The 16,155-nt window shown below is 48.0% G+C and overlaps 1 protein-coding gene across 1 annotated transcript in view; it reads left to right on the forward strand.

Moving 5' to 3' along the window:
- IFT88 (intraflagellar transport 88) overlaps positions 1 to 16,155 on the forward strand; it is a 73,246-nt gene that overhangs the window by 47,801 nt on the left and 9,290 nt on the right. Inside the window, exons 17-23 of the mRNA XM_039863190.1 lie at positions 985 to 1,093; positions 2,729 to 2,879; positions 3,354 to 3,469; positions 7,105 to 7,157; positions 8,620 to 8,685; positions 10,779 to 10,885; positions 14,814 to 14,880. Of these exons, the coding sequence (XP_039719124.1) occupies positions 985 to 1,093; positions 2,729 to 2,879; positions 3,354 to 3,469; positions 7,105 to 7,157; positions 8,620 to 8,685; positions 10,779 to 10,885; positions 14,814 to 14,880 (669 nt within the window). The remainder of the gene's footprint in view (positions 1 to 984; positions 1,094 to 2,728; positions 2,880 to 3,353; positions 3,470 to 7,104; positions 7,158 to 8,619; positions 8,686 to 10,778; positions 10,886 to 14,813; positions 14,881 to 16,155) is intronic.

Below are 16,155 nucleotides of genomic sequence, written 5' to 3' on the forward strand. Positions count from 1 at the left end.
CGTCTGACGTGCGCGTCCTTCTCCTTTGCTTGACTTTTAACTGTGATATCTTTTGTCAAACAGAATTTTTCTATTTTTTATATAGTCAAATTTGGCTTCTTGAAAATTTGTGGCTTCATATGTTTATTGCTTTACAAAGCCCTTCCCCACCTCATGGTTTTCCTATATTTTTTCAGTTTTACAGCTTTGTTTTTTCTATTTAGTTTTAGAGTAAATTTCTAATTTATTCAGAATAGGAATAAATAAAAAATAGGAATCTACATTGTTTTTTTCATGCATGGTCAATTGTCCTGGCAACATTTACTACTAGTCCCTTAGTCCTCATTGATTTTATTTAAAATATATATATTTTTTTAATTATTAGGGTGACATTAACAAAATAAGTTTCAAGTGTATCATTCAACAGAAAGTCGTATATACATTGCATTCTGTGTTCACCACCCAGACTTAGATTTCCTTCAGTCACCAAATATTTGACCCCCTCTCCTGTCTCCCTCTACCCCTCCCCCTGCCCTCTGCCCTCCACTAATCCTCTGTCCAGGTCCACGAGTCTCCGTTTATCTGTCCTGTTTGTTGCTTTCAGTTTTACACTCCACATGTGAGTGCTGTCATATGTTTCTCAATGTTATCTGTCTGACTTATTTTGCTTAGCATGATTATCTCAAGATCTGTCCATCATTGAATTTAAATGTCTGTTAACTAAATTCTATAACTGAGTCAATCTCTGAACTGTTTATTCTGTTGTATTAATCCGTCTATCTCTCTCCCCCATCACACTCAAAGATCACAAAAGCTTTATGTTTACAGGATGTTTCGGCGTCTGCCAAATGTTAGTGGAACATTCCTGCCCCACCTTGCTCTTCTTTTAAGAAATTCCGTTCATCTTTGTTTTGTCTTCTGGATGAATATATGTGTATTTAAAGGATCATTCTGTTACCTTGTGAAAATTGCTTATGCCTTTTTTTCCCTTTTCTTCTTTCTCAGGCCTCACCTATAAGAAGCTCAACCGGCTCGACGAGGCTTTGGACTGTTTCCTGAAGCTGCACGCGATCCTGAGGAACAGTGCACAGGTCCTGCACCAGATCGCCAGCATGTACCTTTCGGGGTGTGGGGCCGGCGTCACTCACTCAGCTGGTGATTCAGGACAGTCACTAGACAAGCTTAACCCGCGGGGTAGTAGACGAGGCTAATGTCGGAAAACCTAGCTATCAGGCCAGTTAATAAGTGATGAAAACATTAGCGTGATCCTGTTTTCAAAGATCATTCACATTGTAAGAGGAATTATTTAAAGGTTAAAACTATTTATTACTTTTTGGAAATAATTAGTGAAGTAATTGAGTATGACGTGTTGAGTACACATCAGCTATTCATTGAACGTAAATTAGATGCTTTAGAGTGTATTAACTGAGTGTGGCAGAGTATTTTTGAAGCAGTGATTGCTAATCAAGAGGGAAATATTGCTCATTACTGGTTAGCACTACTGACCGAGTGTGGATAGCTGATCTGATTTATCGTAGCTGCCGTCGTGGCTCAGAGTGTAACTCTCCTCACGTCTGGGGTCGAGTGGTCGTTTACGTGCACTCGCCCATGCCTTCTGTCCCCTCGGTTGTCACTCGTGGACTGTCTTTTGTCTAGGACTCTGGGGACCGTTGAAACATAAAACATTGTTCTCGCGTCAGTTTCTTCTGCAAGTCTTAGCTTCCTTTCGTCTGTGTGTTTTCCTCTGCCCTTGGTTGGAAGAGCAGAAGCTGCGAATGGTTTTATTACTTTGACAGTATTTGAAAAACACTTTAATTTCCCTCTTTATTTTAAAATAATCTTTGATAGTACTGGGAAGGATAAAATTATGTAGGTTTTAAGTTATTATCTTAGTAAAAATTTTATGTAAATGTGTTTAGACAAAAGGGTATTATGAGGTGTGCCGCTATTTTTAAGTACTATCTGCGGGTAGATAAAAGTTTTCTATAAAAACGTTGAGTTTTGGAGCAGATGGCTTCGTAGCCATCCCTTGCAGTCCTTCGTCCTGCCCATGTAACTTCTCTGAAGCTGCCGGTATCACGGCCTGGCAGTGCCCAGGTTGTGATCAGCGTGGATCCAGTCGAGTAATTGTTATAGTTGAGGGTGTTTGGTACATTTCCTTATTTTTTCACTTTTCTTATGACATCACATTTTTCGTCGTTAAGAACAGAAGACTTTTTCAGTAAAACTTTGGATTGAGATGTTTTTATTTCAGTGAGACATCTTTATAGATGCATAAATATAGACATTTTTATAAATGGATAGTAAGTATGGGTGTGAACAGTTCTCCGAGTGTGTGCGAGGACCTGCTAGCCACACCAGCTATGGGCGAAGAACTCCTGTGTGGGGTTCACAATCTAATTAGGGGAACTCCTAGGAAAATGTGTGGAAGTATTCCCCGAACATGTTGAGCGTGTTAAGAGAGGTGGGATAATTGAATACAGCGTTCGGGCATTTTTATTAAGGACAAATTTTGGACAGTGCTTTGAACAAAATGGCAAACGGCTAATTCTGCTAGGCATCTGAGAGTTGACCTTAGGTGGTAAGGAAGTGAAAAGAAAAGCCCGGCATACGTTCGGGACGGACGAGTGTCACTCACGGCACTCATCGTCACCCCCGAGGAAACCCGCAGTGTGTCGTGTGGGATAGCGCGTTACGTGGGGTAAGGAGCTCAGAAAACCCGTGTTGTCCTTAACTGACATTGTCCAAGATATGAGTTAATGGAGGATCCCAACCAGGCTACCGAGTGGCTAATGCAGCTGATCAGCGTTGTCCCCACCGACTCCAGAGCTCTGTGCAAGCTGGGCGAGCTGTATGACGGGGAGGGCGACAAGTCCCAGGCCTTCCAGCACTACTACGAGGTGGGCGTGCCCTGGCTTCCCTCTGCATGTGGCCTCGGGTGCTGTGGAAAGGGCGCAGGCCTCTTCATTGATAAGGTTTAGAAATGCTCATTAGCTTTTAAATTAATAATGACTTAAAATAAAGCATCTGTGGAATATAAAGTAAATGGATTAGTTTTTAAAAATTAAAAAGTCCAGATTCATTTTTCTCTTGAAGCATGATTTGCATCCTTTTTTATGCTATTGCATATTTAATTTGACTCAGTTACGTATCTGTACATCAAAAAGATATTTACAGGAGTCGAAAAATGTGTCAGATATTAAGCTTTCTGAATCTTGTATAGTTTAAAAATCTTGTAAAGTGCTTGTGACAGCTCATACTTTTTTATTAAGAAATTTCACATTGGATAAATTAATCCATTCAGTAGGTGAAGCGTTCAGGAAGTAAGTTGTACCTTGCCATGACATTGTGCTGCCATGTCCTGTGTTTTCCAGTCGTACAGGTATTTCCCTTCCAACATCGGAGTCATCGAGTGGCTTGGAGCCTATTACATTGACACTCAGTTTTGTGAGAAAGCCATTCAGTACTTTGAAAGAGCTTCTCTTATACAGTAAGTAACGGTTGTGACTTTTTGTTTAATGAAACGTCTTCTGTTAGGATTTGATTTTAATGTAGATAATTAGAATTGGATAGACACATTAAGTTTGCGAGCAAATATTAATGACTATTTATTCCTTATTTCTATTTTCTTATGTTATCTTCCATTTTACTTGGTCATTTTTGTGACATGCTTTTTATGTAAAAGTTTTAAAAATACCTGCTTTAAGGAATTTTTCCTTAGGTATTTAATTCACATCTCAGCGAATAAATATTATTTCTTTATCAATCAGAAAATGACTGTCTCAGTCCTGGACAAAGTTTCGTTTCTGAAATAAGTTTCAATTTATAATCGATATATATTGTATATTAAAAATTAAACCGTTAAAGGGGTCTTTAATACATATCAGTATGTTTCATACGTGTGTAATTCAAAAATAATTGGAATATATCATTCTGCTTTGTATTTGGCCAAATTTAATTTTAACGTTAAATGTGACTTTGAGCCGTTCGAATGTAAAGGAAGCCCAATAACTTGAATGATCTGTGGAATTTGTAGTAGGCGATTTTTGTGACACTCGCTTCACATAAGCACTTTGAGAGTGAGAACACTGTTTCAGTTTCCCGCACACGTGAGACTGAAGCTGCGGGGGTAGCACACGGCGGCACTTGCCTCGCACTTGGAGCGGTGCCAGCCCTAGCGTCAGCTCAGGTGAGACCCTTCCTCTGAGGCGCCCTTCGCCTTCGTTCCCAACTCGACTCCTGCTTGTGAGGTCACGCGTTGACCTTGTCTAGTTCCCGCCCTCTCCCACCTCAGTCCAGCCTCACAGGCCCCGGCCGGCCCACCTTCACTGACCTCTACCTGCTCTGCAGCTTGGCCACCTGGACCTGGTCCTGATTGCCCCCTGCAGTGACATCCCCCGCGGGACGTCCTGCTGTCTGAATGGGGCCGCAGCCTCGGACCTCCTTTCCCTGGGGCTTCCTCCCGGCTTTGGCCGCTCGCCCTCTGCAGCTGTTCTGTGGGCCACAGCCCTGCTCTCCTCGCCGGCACCCTCGGGGCTTTTTTCCCTCTTGCTTTGCTGCCCCCATTCTGCTCCTCCCCCCCCACCCAGCTTTCCTGGATAACCCAGCCCCTCGCCCCACTCCTGCACACACCCCGGGAAGCGCCATCAGACATGGATGGTATGAGCATGTGACCGAGGCCACAGCTGTCTGTCCTGTGAACGCCGCCCTCAGTCCAACGCTCTATGAGCAACTCCCCTGGCGTTCCTGCTTTATGCTCAGTCCCCAGAAAGCTGACGGAAGCTTCTGGGAACTCCCCACGCTTCCCCTTCCCCGCTTCCCTGTGAGCTGGCTTTCACTGGCCCCCGGCTGGCCGCCTCCTCCCTGGGGGACAGAGACACTGAAGGTGCGTTGATGACCTCTCGTCTTCCGAGCACTCACTCTCTGGACGGCACTCTTAATCCTCACTTTCTCTTTCTTTATATCGATGCCGTCTTCATCTGTCACGTCTATTGTACCTGTAGAATAGAAACGGAGGCTTTCGGAGGCGATGGAGGGTGCTGGTTGTGTCCGGCCTGGTGAGGCTATTCCGAGACAGACTATGTGAGGCTGCGCCTCATGAAACACGCACCTGAAGATGGTTAGGGTGGCAGACTCTTGTTGGGTCTTTTAATCATAATTTTCTGCTCACGGTGAAGCGGGGGTGGCGGAGGGAGGACTGGAAGGGGGCATGGGGGGCCGGCAACGTCCCGTTGCGCGAACTGTGGTTACCTGGGCGTTCCCCCTGTGAGAAAGCGTGGAGCTGCGGAGCTGTTCGTGTCCTTTTCCACGTGTTACGCTTCACACTAGGAGATTTAGCGGTTAAAGGAACAAGATGATGAGTAACGCGAGGCGGTGCTGCCCCCGGGGGGCCATTTGGGAACACAGGCGTGGGGCATTTTATGGTCGTGATGACAGGGATGCACGGGGCATCAGGTGGCAGCCGCCAGGATGGCAAACATTTGCTCCTGTGTAGAGGACTTGCACGTGAATGGTGTCGCCCCAAATGCCAGTCGCACCTTCCACCAAACACCCTGGAACATGTTCATGGTGTGGTTTTGTCACTGAGATGTCATCTGCAAAGTCTAACATCCTTTCTCTGGGCCAGTGGGTACACTCAGGGGTGAGTGTCAGCCTGGCTGCTGTCCCGGTGCCTGGGAGGGCCGGGGCTGAGGGCAGCCTTCCAGAAGCGACCCCTCTCTCCATCCTCCAGCCTCACCCCATGCCCCACACCGCCGGAGCTCCCAGCCACAGCCTCCCTGAATGGCCTCTGCAGTGAGGCTGCCGCTGGGTCCGGTCTCCTGCCTGCCTGCCTCCGTGGCACCGTGTCCTCCCAGTCCTGCTGCCCCAGCCAGGGCATTTCTGGGGCTCCCAGGGGCTTTGCTGGATGAAAACTCACAACCCTGACCTGGAAGGAGACAATCGAGATGCACACTCTGACATGCAAAGGAGGGGGGCTCGAGTGACGGCCACTCAGGCTGGGCCAGGCGCCCTGCCAGGCCCTGGGTGTACGGCATCTGCGCCGCCCCCGGGGACCTTGCGTTCAGTGCAGTGTCAGAGACCTAAGATACTCCAGAGTAGCGGGCGGCGCTGGGGGGACGGGGGTCGGGTGAGACGAGGCTGCACGGCGGGTGCGAGGTGCGCAGCAGCCTCCGCGGGGACTGTGCCCTGTCGGCGTGTGCGGTAGCAGGGACTGCTGAGCAGGGCGCACGGGTACACGCTGGAGGTGGACCGGATTAGGATCTGGGATCATTGTGCAGTTGGAGGGGAGGTGATGAGGTTTGGGAGGAAAATAATACGGTTAGATGTGTGTTTTACGTAGATCAAAGCGGTGGCTGTGTAGCTGTTGGGTCTGAGGTTGGGGGACTTGCCCAGCCGGCAGGGCTGCGGTTTAAGCTCAGAGCTCCCTGAGCCCACAGCTGGTGGGTCTGGCACCAGCTCAAGTAAGAACCAGGACTCGTCTGTCTCTGAGGCCATCGAGTAAATAGAAGGCAGATTCTAAAAAGAAGTAAGGGGAACATTAAATTACTCCCTACTATTTTATTTCTTCAAATATTATTTTTCTTAGATATTTTTAATAGTGGTATTTAGAAATCCTGGTTTATGGTTATTTATTTTAGAAAATAAATTTATATTTTAAGGAGAGAAAGGGATGAATAGGATTCTTTTTTACTCTTTCTTTAGTTGAAGCCTAACTGTTACAATATAAGATCAAAAATTGGGTGCTGAATTGTCAAGCCTTAGATGCTGAGATCTAAGTGTAATCTCGGGAAGGCACTGTTGGGTACCGAGTCTGATACGATTGTGGCAAAGGTCATGGTGATGTTTAAAGCAGAGTGCGGTGGTCTTTAACCAAACAGCTTAAGTGATTTTCATAAAAATATATAAATAAAGGCATGAACTAGATTGAAGGATTCTTAAATCTCTTAATATAAATATGACAGGTGGTAATAGTGGAAGTTGTATATATGCCATTTTCAGTAACAAAGATGATCTAATCAAAGGCAAAAAAGTAATTGAAAGATAGGAAGATCTATAACTTTATGAAACGACTGTCGCAGGTCGGCGTTTTTCATCTCTAATTCACGTCGTTTATTTTTTTTGTAGGCCCACGCAAGTGAAGTGGCAGCTGATGGTGGCTAGCTGTTTTAGGAGAAGTGGTAAACGCTTTCATTTTATTCATTTCTCATACATTTGCTTCTTTCTGTCTTTTAGGTAATTATGCATAATTGTGTTCCAATTGCGTATTTGTTTTTTAAAACATTAACTTTTGATAACAATATATATTTGAATCATTACATGAAAAATAGTAATTACTACAGACAGAAAAACCTTATGCTTAAAAAGTGGATCTTAGTCATGTATTCTAACACCACTGTTAGAAATGGATTTATTATTTCTCAGAGTTTACATGTAATCATTCAGTAAACAGGTCAGCCACAGAAAAGTAGGCATTCTGTACACATCAGTTTATTTTTCCATTCTCTGTCACCTCATTCTACATGTCCTCGTGTGCTCTGCCCCATCAGTGAAACTGTCTCCAAATGCAGAGCCTGAGGGGGGACCAGGGCTGGGACACCTGGGGCTGTGTCTTTATACCTTGTTTGTGTTTCCAGCAGCTGCAGTCATGATGTCCATCCTGCAGGGCAGCTACATTAGTGGCTTTGAGCTAGGGGAAGTGAAGGTATCAGGGTGTCAGAGACCCAGTGGGGAGGTAAACGCTGGCAGGTAAACACGTCACTCTTCATAGAGTGTCAGACAGTCCCGGAAAAGCAAGTCTCAGTCCCAGGAAGCAACTGCACGGGCGCTCATATGTGTACTGTCCCGCCCTTTCCAATCATGGGAGGGGGGCGTCTTCAGTGTGACTGGCGTCCTGTCGGGTGACACACCACGCAGCTCTGCTGCGCACGCTCCATCCCTTCACCCGAGTTCCGCACCGCCCCGCCCGTGTCAGCGCCAGTCACACGTGAAGTGCGTGTGTGCGAGGGGTCTGTGTAGTTTTGAGACGAGCTTTTAGAGGCCTTGGAGGTCGGTGGGGGAGAAGGGAAGCTGAGTCGGCACTGAACCTGGGGCAGCCAGGCGCTTCCCCTCCTGTTCCCTCCCCTCCCAGCCGCCCTCACGGGAGCCCAGAGGCGCCTGGCTGCAGGCAGGATTTTACCAAGGGCCACTGACCCCGAATTCATTACAAAACAAAATATTTTCTATAAACATTTTAATCTTTCAAAATGAAAACTGTAAAAGTCATTTTTCAACTTTTCTAGGTGAATGACATTGAAATTATCATTGACTATCACTTAAATTATTTTAAATTCGTCAGTTGTTCACCCGGATAATCTTAATTTTTAGGAAATTGAGTGGATCTTAATTTTTTTCCACTAACGTATTTAAGAAGTGGAGCTAAGTTTTAACGATTACCTATTTCTTTCTGCTCTAATCCTTTTCAAATTTGTTTTATCTTTACATTCTCTTCCAGAAATTATACAGAGAACTGTTATGTATGCTTGCGGCAAACACAAATGTCTTCCTGCCAAATCAATAAAATGATGACAGTGTATGGGATTAAAATTAATGCTTTGTTGAATCCTACTGATACTAGTGTGGTTTTCTCTTTTTTATTTGTAGGTAACTACCAAAAAGCATTAGATACTTATAAAGACATTCACAGAAAATTTCCAGAAAATGCCGAATGTAAGTGAGATTACATTTTGTACTTTGAGAGTATAAGTTCTCACATTTTATGTCCTAATGTGTAATAGTCACATTTGTTACAGTGGTTGTGTACATAGACTCCAACCTATAATTTGTGGTATATGTGTTTAAATATGAGTTTATAGGATCAGAGAATCTTGAGTATACAAGTACACGTTTTTGGAATTTACTTGTTGATGAATTTAAATACGCCACTGAATTCCTTTCAGTAGTAAACAGGGCTCTCTATTCTCCGTCTTGTGCAGTGGATTGGAGGCAATGTAAAGTAGTAATGGGGTTGTTACAGCCGGTCACGTGCCCCCTAAGCCCACCAAACTCTGTTTGGCCCTGAAAAGCCTTGCAGCTAAAGGAAAGTGACAAAATACAGTTTGTTGTGTAACCTTTACTATTCATGAGGAAATGAAAAGCAGTCCTTGGGAAGAAGAAACATTTTTTCAACTTTTAATTCATCCTTGTTGAAACACAGAGATGGTAGAGAAGGTCACTGAAAGATTCGCAGCTACTTGCTTTAAAACATCCCTACAGCAAATAAAGTAACGTGTTTGAAAAGACTCCTTTTAATTTTCTCCTTCAGTGTTAATGTTCACAAAACAGAACATTGCTTTTCCTGAGCCAGGTCCCCCGGTGGCCCGGCGCCCGGGCTGGAGGTGCAGCATGCTCCTTCGTTAGGACTTCTGGCCCTGGTTTCTTCCACGCTCCCTCAGCAGCAGAGGGCTCAGAGCTCTGGCCAAACGGCACTGGCCACTCGGGAAGCAGGCTCCTTGGGGACCCGTCAAACCTCATAAAATGCAGATGCCTGGCCCTGCCTGCAGAGGTTCCCGCTGAGGTTCACAGTGGGCCCAGATATCTGATTTTTCCTATTTCTTTTTTAAAAGCTTTTTATTTGATTCTTAGTCTGGGTCACATTAGGGCACTGGTGCTTTAGAGATTAAAAAAGAGATAGCACTGACATCTTTTTGTGAAAATTGAGCAACCCAGAAATCAGCCAACCTCGAGCTGGACGGCTCTGGGCTCAGGGGGGCCGTCCTGGGCATTGTGGGACGTTTTAGCCAAGTTGGGCCCCTGCCCACTGGAGGGCAGCAGCATTCCCCGGCCCCCTCGCCCTCACCATGAGAACCAGAACCATCCCCAGGCGTTGCCAGACATCCCGGGGGCTGGATCACAGCCTGTCCTGTTGTGAACACTGCAGTAGCCAGAGGGACTGTCACCAAGCAAGGCCAGATTTCCTTCTTCACGGAGAGGTTAGTTTCGCTCTGCAGATGGAACGGACATCTACTTGTGCCGCTGGGAATGTCCAAGACGACTGGCCTGGATGAGTTCCAAACAAAGTCATTGGCAGCCCACCTCACCTGCAGTCTTAGGGAAGTATTTGCGCCCATGGAATGTCCTGTTTTGGGCAGAGTAGTTTTCTGGTGAGCCCGACAGGATAACTTAGTCTTAAAATGTATTCTTCATTTATCAAAAATTGACTTGTTTCAGAGGCCTTCTAGCAAAAACAGTGATTTTTATTTTACGTGAAATGTTCCTGAACCACTCTTTCTAAAGATGGGGAAATGAGAGAAATGGTTAACTGTGTATTGTTGTGAATGATCGATTATACATAGGCAATTTATATGCCAATGTGTGACATTTTAAGTTACTTCAGTACTGTTACCTTGCAGTACATCAGTGGTCATGAACGGGTCATTTCCTGACAAATTCCTGTGCAGCGACTGCTGTGTTGGTACACGGCGCTGTGTCAGCACTGTGGCTGCAGCGGAAAACGAAACGTGAAAATCCTCATTCGACCCACAACACACAAACAGCCCGCGTCAGAGGGGAAGATCCTGGGGGGCCCCCGGCCACAGGTTGTGGGGTGTTGCCTGCGGGCCGGGCGGTGACGCTGCCCCTGGGAACCCCTCTCAGGGGAGCTGTCCTCCCAGGACGGGTGCAAGCTGCAGGTATTTTTCAAGAGAGAACAGACACCGTTGTGAGCATCATCCCTATTTGTGTCCCGAGGGACCAAGGTCGTTGATTTGTCGTACGTTGGGGGCTGTGCACAAACACTGTTCTGATGTGTTTTTCACATTCAGGTCTGCGCTTCTTGGTTCGTCTCTGCACTGATATTGGATTGAAGGAAGTTCAAGAATATGCAACAAAACTCAAGAGATTGGAAAAAATGAAGGAGATGAGGGAACAGGTATCTCACATGGGCCGAAAGCTACTGTCTGTCAATTTTCAAAACATCAGCCTCCTGTAGCTCAGCTGAGTGGCGTCTGGGCTTCTGCCAGACAAGTGACGTTGAATGTTTTCCTGCTGTAGCATGAAAGGAAAAGGACTAACTAAAATCCTAGTTTTAGGACAAAATTCTGTCAGCAGCGAGTTTCCCGTGGGGGAAAGTGCGGTGGGTTCAGTGTAGTCTGTAATCGTTTGCCTGGATGGTACTCACAGGCAAATGATTCGGCTTCCTCCCGCGTTTGAGCCCAGACAATTTACAAGTTTAGCATGATGTTTGAGTGTCTGCCTTTCATAGAAAATGTATTCTTTTAGCTTAGACTTTTTCAGGAATTTAATTATCTTGGGTAATTAAATCTAAATTCCATATTTGCTTTCAAAATGTGGTTATCTTGTTTTTCATTTGAAGATGTGATCTAATTTTTTATTGTCTGTTTAACATATTAGCTGTAAAAGAATAATGAGTATGACATAGATTTTTTTACCTTACAATTCCATAAAATATTAAAGTGGTATTGAAATGCCATGCTAGGGTACATAGTTAAAACTTGCTGTGAAGACCAATTTAATACCATGTACCAATTGTTAATTAAATTATCTAACCTGTGTGAAAGCTTCATAAAATGTAACCTGGTTGAGATGAAAGGTCGAATTACCATAGTTATCATAATCGCTATTGAATTTGTTTCATTAAGAAGAATCACAAAGTCTATCAGTCTTTGGACTCAAAAGTTGTGTAAAGTTACCTCACATAGAATAACGGGGGGAAAGCTCGTCCCAGCTTCTCAGTTCAGACTCACCGTGCAGCGCTGTGAGGCAGGGCCTGACGGTGGCCAGGACAGGGAGCGCCGAGACCGTAACCGACAGAAGTGATTCTCACTCAGCACGTCGAAACCGAGGTGGGAGCAAAGCAGCCACCTAACAGGACACGGAGCAAAGAGTGACAGAGACCTTGCCGGCTGGCAGGGAGGCTGCCGTGCCATGTGGAGAAGCCTGGGCACAGCAGACTTTCTGCTCCTTCCTGCTGCCAAACCGCCGTCATTGCCAGCACGTCCGGGGGAGGAAGGTCAGGACGGGGACTCGATGCTGTGACCCTCAGGAGCCGAGAAAAGGCTTGTGGAAAGCGTGAAATTCTTAGGACTTCATAAGTTTAGGCATCGGTAGTTGAAGTTCACTGAACAGTGTGCGGGTAGCGCACTCCCCACAGCAGAAGCGGGGTGCGCACCGCCGTCTCTGGGCTGCAGACGGGCAGCTGCGCTGACCTCCCAGGCAGTGAGGCGCACCCTCCGCTCCCCGGGGCTTCCTCGCAGCCAGTTCACGGGGACCTGGACCCAGGCTCCCCAGCAATTCCTGGGATGTCGACCTGAGGGAGAGAAGCCAGGGTACCCCCTTAACGGAGATTCAGCGTGCCTTGCACGCCACTGTCCTGGCTGGGCCACCGCCGTCCTGTCCTCTCAGGATGTCACAAGCCTCGGCCTGACATCAGGTCCTGCCCTTCCCCCCACCTCCACTGCTCTCTGTGATGGCAAACTCTTTTTTTCATCTGACCAATGGCTGTGGACTAATGTTCGCGTGGACGAACAAATTCCACTGCTGTGAACAAATGTGCGGGTGTCATTGAAACTGCTTTTCATGCTGATTACTTCTCAGCCATCAGAACAACATGCGCATTAGATGCCATCGACTCATCTGCTTCTCTCTGTACTGGCCTCCAACCCTCATGCGGCACTGGCTCAGTGACCCTAGTAGAGCTTGGGCAGGACGCCTGAGTAAGTGCGCGTTCGGATTGAGCAGGACCCCCGCGCCTGAGCGGTGGCTGCCCCTTCGCGTGGTGTGTCCTCGCCACGCTCGCGGCGGTCTGTGTGGAGCGCAAGGCCGTTCACGGTCTTCACCGTTGCCTCCCCCTGCCTCCCTCCTCACGTCCTCACGCCTCAGCCCTTAAAGCCGTCCTCGTCCACAAAACCTGCCTTTTCAGTCCCCGTGAGAGCGACTTCTCTGTCAGGCTTCAGTGCCATCGTTCCGTCTACGTCGAAGAAGCGTTTTCCTGGTGCTCTCTCGCTCAGGCTTTGCTTACGAACATGTTTCGTTTACAGACGTAAAGTGCAGAAGTCGGTGGCAAAGAAGGCTGCTAGGAGGCAGGAAGAGGCTCCGGGGCAGGCGGCCTCACGCAGCCGGCCCAGCCCTGTGGTCCCTCGCCGCGTGTCCGCTGTTGGTCTTCCTGAGACGCGAGCCCAGGGCCTTGGGTGGCCGCTGCATCTTCCGTGGGGGAAACCTCGGTGGTGCGGGTCGGCGGGGGCGGGGGCGTCTCGACTCCCCATGTGTCTGAACTCAGAACCTTCTCAGACTGCTGTTCTCACACCTGTTTTGGTTTTAGTTTTGAAATTGCCATTTCTTTAGCTCCCCGTGAGCTCATCGCCCAGCTAACGACTCACTGTGGCTGGCGCGTGGCCTTTCAGTGGGAAGGGGACAAAACACTTCTGTGCCCACCGGGGGGGCGGGCGGTGAAGGAGAGAGACAAGCCAGCACGGCCTGGCTGTGACGGTGGCATGGGTGACGCGTGCCCATCTGGGCCGCCCAGGGGAGTCTCCGAGGGAGGTGAGGGAGGTGGGGAGGGAGCACTGAGCAGGCAGACAGCGGTCAGTGAAGGGAGCGCCCCTGATCCAGGCCTGGGCTGGGGGCGCGGCTGCAGCAGGGCACGGTGTCCTGGGGGAGCAAGAGGAAAAAGGAAGCCACTGAACCGCCAGGTTTGAGGTTTCTCCTGAGTGAATTCAAAAGACAGACGCCCAGCCAGGGCCTGGCACCCCGGTGTGGGTGTGCCTGGTGCTGGGGCCCAGGCTGGGAGGAGAGCAGGGACCTTGGGGTGATGGGGGCAGGCTGGGTGGGAGCCAGACGCCGGGGCTCTGGGGGGCGAGGGGTGGTGAGCAGCAGAGCGTGGGGGTCACAGTGCTCGCCTCCTGACCATGCTTTATCCTAAACTTTAGGTCACTTACGCAGGAGGCCCCATCTGTCACATCTGAGTAGAAAAATGTCGAATTTCCTGGGCGTTTGTCTTTATGAGCCTAAGTTAGCTTTGTGTTTTAGTTGTGCTCTAGGAGATTGATCCACGCATACATGAAAACCAAATTTTGAAATACAGTCTGATGATAGGTGTTGGAGATCTTGTTTTGTTCATGGCTTTTAGGTTTTCTTGGTGTGTGACGGCAAGGGGAGAGATGGGGTTCGAGCAAACTGGATTCTTTTCCGTAGAGCAAACTGGAACGTGTGTGCATGTCCGGGAGTCCCAAGTCTCTGGAGCGTGTCTCATTTTGCAGAAATGAGTCTTGAGTCACTGAGGGGAGACTTTTTTTTCTAAGCAGACCACAATGTCAATAAGTGGACCCACAACCTGATAATTTATAAATATTTGGAAAGTTGTCATGGTTGAGGGAATAATTTGTCCTTTGATTTAAATCTGAGATTATGTTTACATTATTAAAGATCTAAGTAAGATATCAACCTATGTTGAGAAGTTTTAATTCAGTCGTACAGTAAACATTTATGAAAAGCCGTCCGTTTCTCTTCACTGACTGGGTTATGGCTCTCAATGGACCGTTTTGTGTGTGAGAATCTGGCAGAGGCTTGAGGCAGCTTCAGTGTTGATATGAAAATTCTAACATTTATGCAAAACAAAATAACAATAGAATGTGAAAGGCAACCTAAGACTGTCACAACTTGGAGATATCACCACATTCTTAAAACTTAGGTGCCGTTGGCGTGGGAACAAGGGCTGGTGGCTCCACGGGGCGGGCCGGCCTCCCCCTCACAGGAGAGTGGCCGGAGGGGATTCACTTAGCAGCCGCGGTCGCGCTCGGCTTTGCAAGCAGCTCAGTAAACTCGTCTGCTCTTCGTTGCAGCGCATAAAGTCCGGCAGAGATGGCAGCGGAGGTTCCCGTGGCAGGAGAGATGGGGGTGCTGGCAGCGGTGAGTGTCCCCTGTGACCTTGGAGTTGGGTGCACAGGCTTCTAGAAGCATCTCGAAACGACCCAAAAATGTCCTTCAGCTGTTTGTTGGTTGTTTGTTTTACACGCAGTAAAACCTCACTTGTTCTATTAATCTTGTGGGCCGTCAGCCTGATATGTAAATTAAGTATAAATGTTAGCAGGTTTATTTCTAAAATAACCATACCCGTTTCGCTAATTATTCCTAAACAAGCTCAGGTTGGATAAGTGACAGAGACGCCCACACTAGTGAGGTCTTGCTGCGTCATATGTTACATTTTGTTTTCGGCAAGTTCCGTGAGGATGAGCGTGGGCAGGTCTCAGGGTACGGACAGCCCCGACCTACAGTGTGGAAGCCGTGCCGGGCTGGGCGTCCACGCACAGGGTTCTGGTCCCAGCCTTGATCACGACACCCATGTCTTTGGAGCGGCCACGTAAATGCTGTGGCACTTAGGTGACTTCCAAGTTCTCTGCATCCCTGAGCTCCCTGCCTCTGACTGCCCGTATCATCGTGACTAGAAGGTTTGTCACGTGTCCCTTCCCTTCTCCATCAACAGAACCTACCCGCCTCCCCTACTTCAGGGGGCGGTAGAAGTTAAACTTAGTAGAAATTTGGTGGTTTTAAACTAATCGGAAAAACAAATGCTAATTGGGGACCTATAAACACAGCTCCATGCTCTCACACCCACTCTTAGCTCTGTCTCACAGTGTCACCCCGGTCCCCGTAACCGCCCAGCTCCATTCTGTCATGTGCGTCTGTCCAGACTCCTAGGTCAGGCCGGCCTTTCTCTCGTTTGTTCACAAACCCGTCTTGGACACGTCATTGGCATCAAACACTGCCAAGCGCCAAGGATGTCAGGATGAGAAGAACGTAGCCCTGGTGCCCAGGAAATTAGGGTCCAGCTGGAAAGACACGCAGGTTCTGGTGCTGAGGGCCACCACTGCAGCCACGTGCATGGGCTGAGTCTCGGCTAGAAACTGCAAAGGCTTTCTAGAAGTCAGAGCCGTGCCCTGCCAGACTCGTCAGGCAGCGACAGGCACCACTGCCACTGGTTCTGGCGGGACCACCTGATTCTCCAGCAGGCAGCCTGCTAACCCTCAGGGTCCTGACCTGTTACCCCTTGGGTCCCAGGTGATGGAGCCCAGACCTGAGAGTCCCGGGGAAGCCCCACGGGCCTGCGTCCAGGAGCAGCATCTGACTTGTGATGGGCACGGGAGTGTCACGCTGCCCCGGCCCTCAGGCACCCCCACTTCTGCC

Source organism: Pteropus medius, unplaced genomic scaffold (assembly GCF_902729225.1).
Source record: "Pteropus medius unplaced genomic scaffold, Ma_sr-lr_union100, whole genome shotgun sequence".
Classification (NCBI taxonomy): domain Eukaryota; kingdom Metazoa; phylum Chordata; class Mammalia; order Chiroptera; family Pteropodidae; genus Pteropus; species Pteropus medius.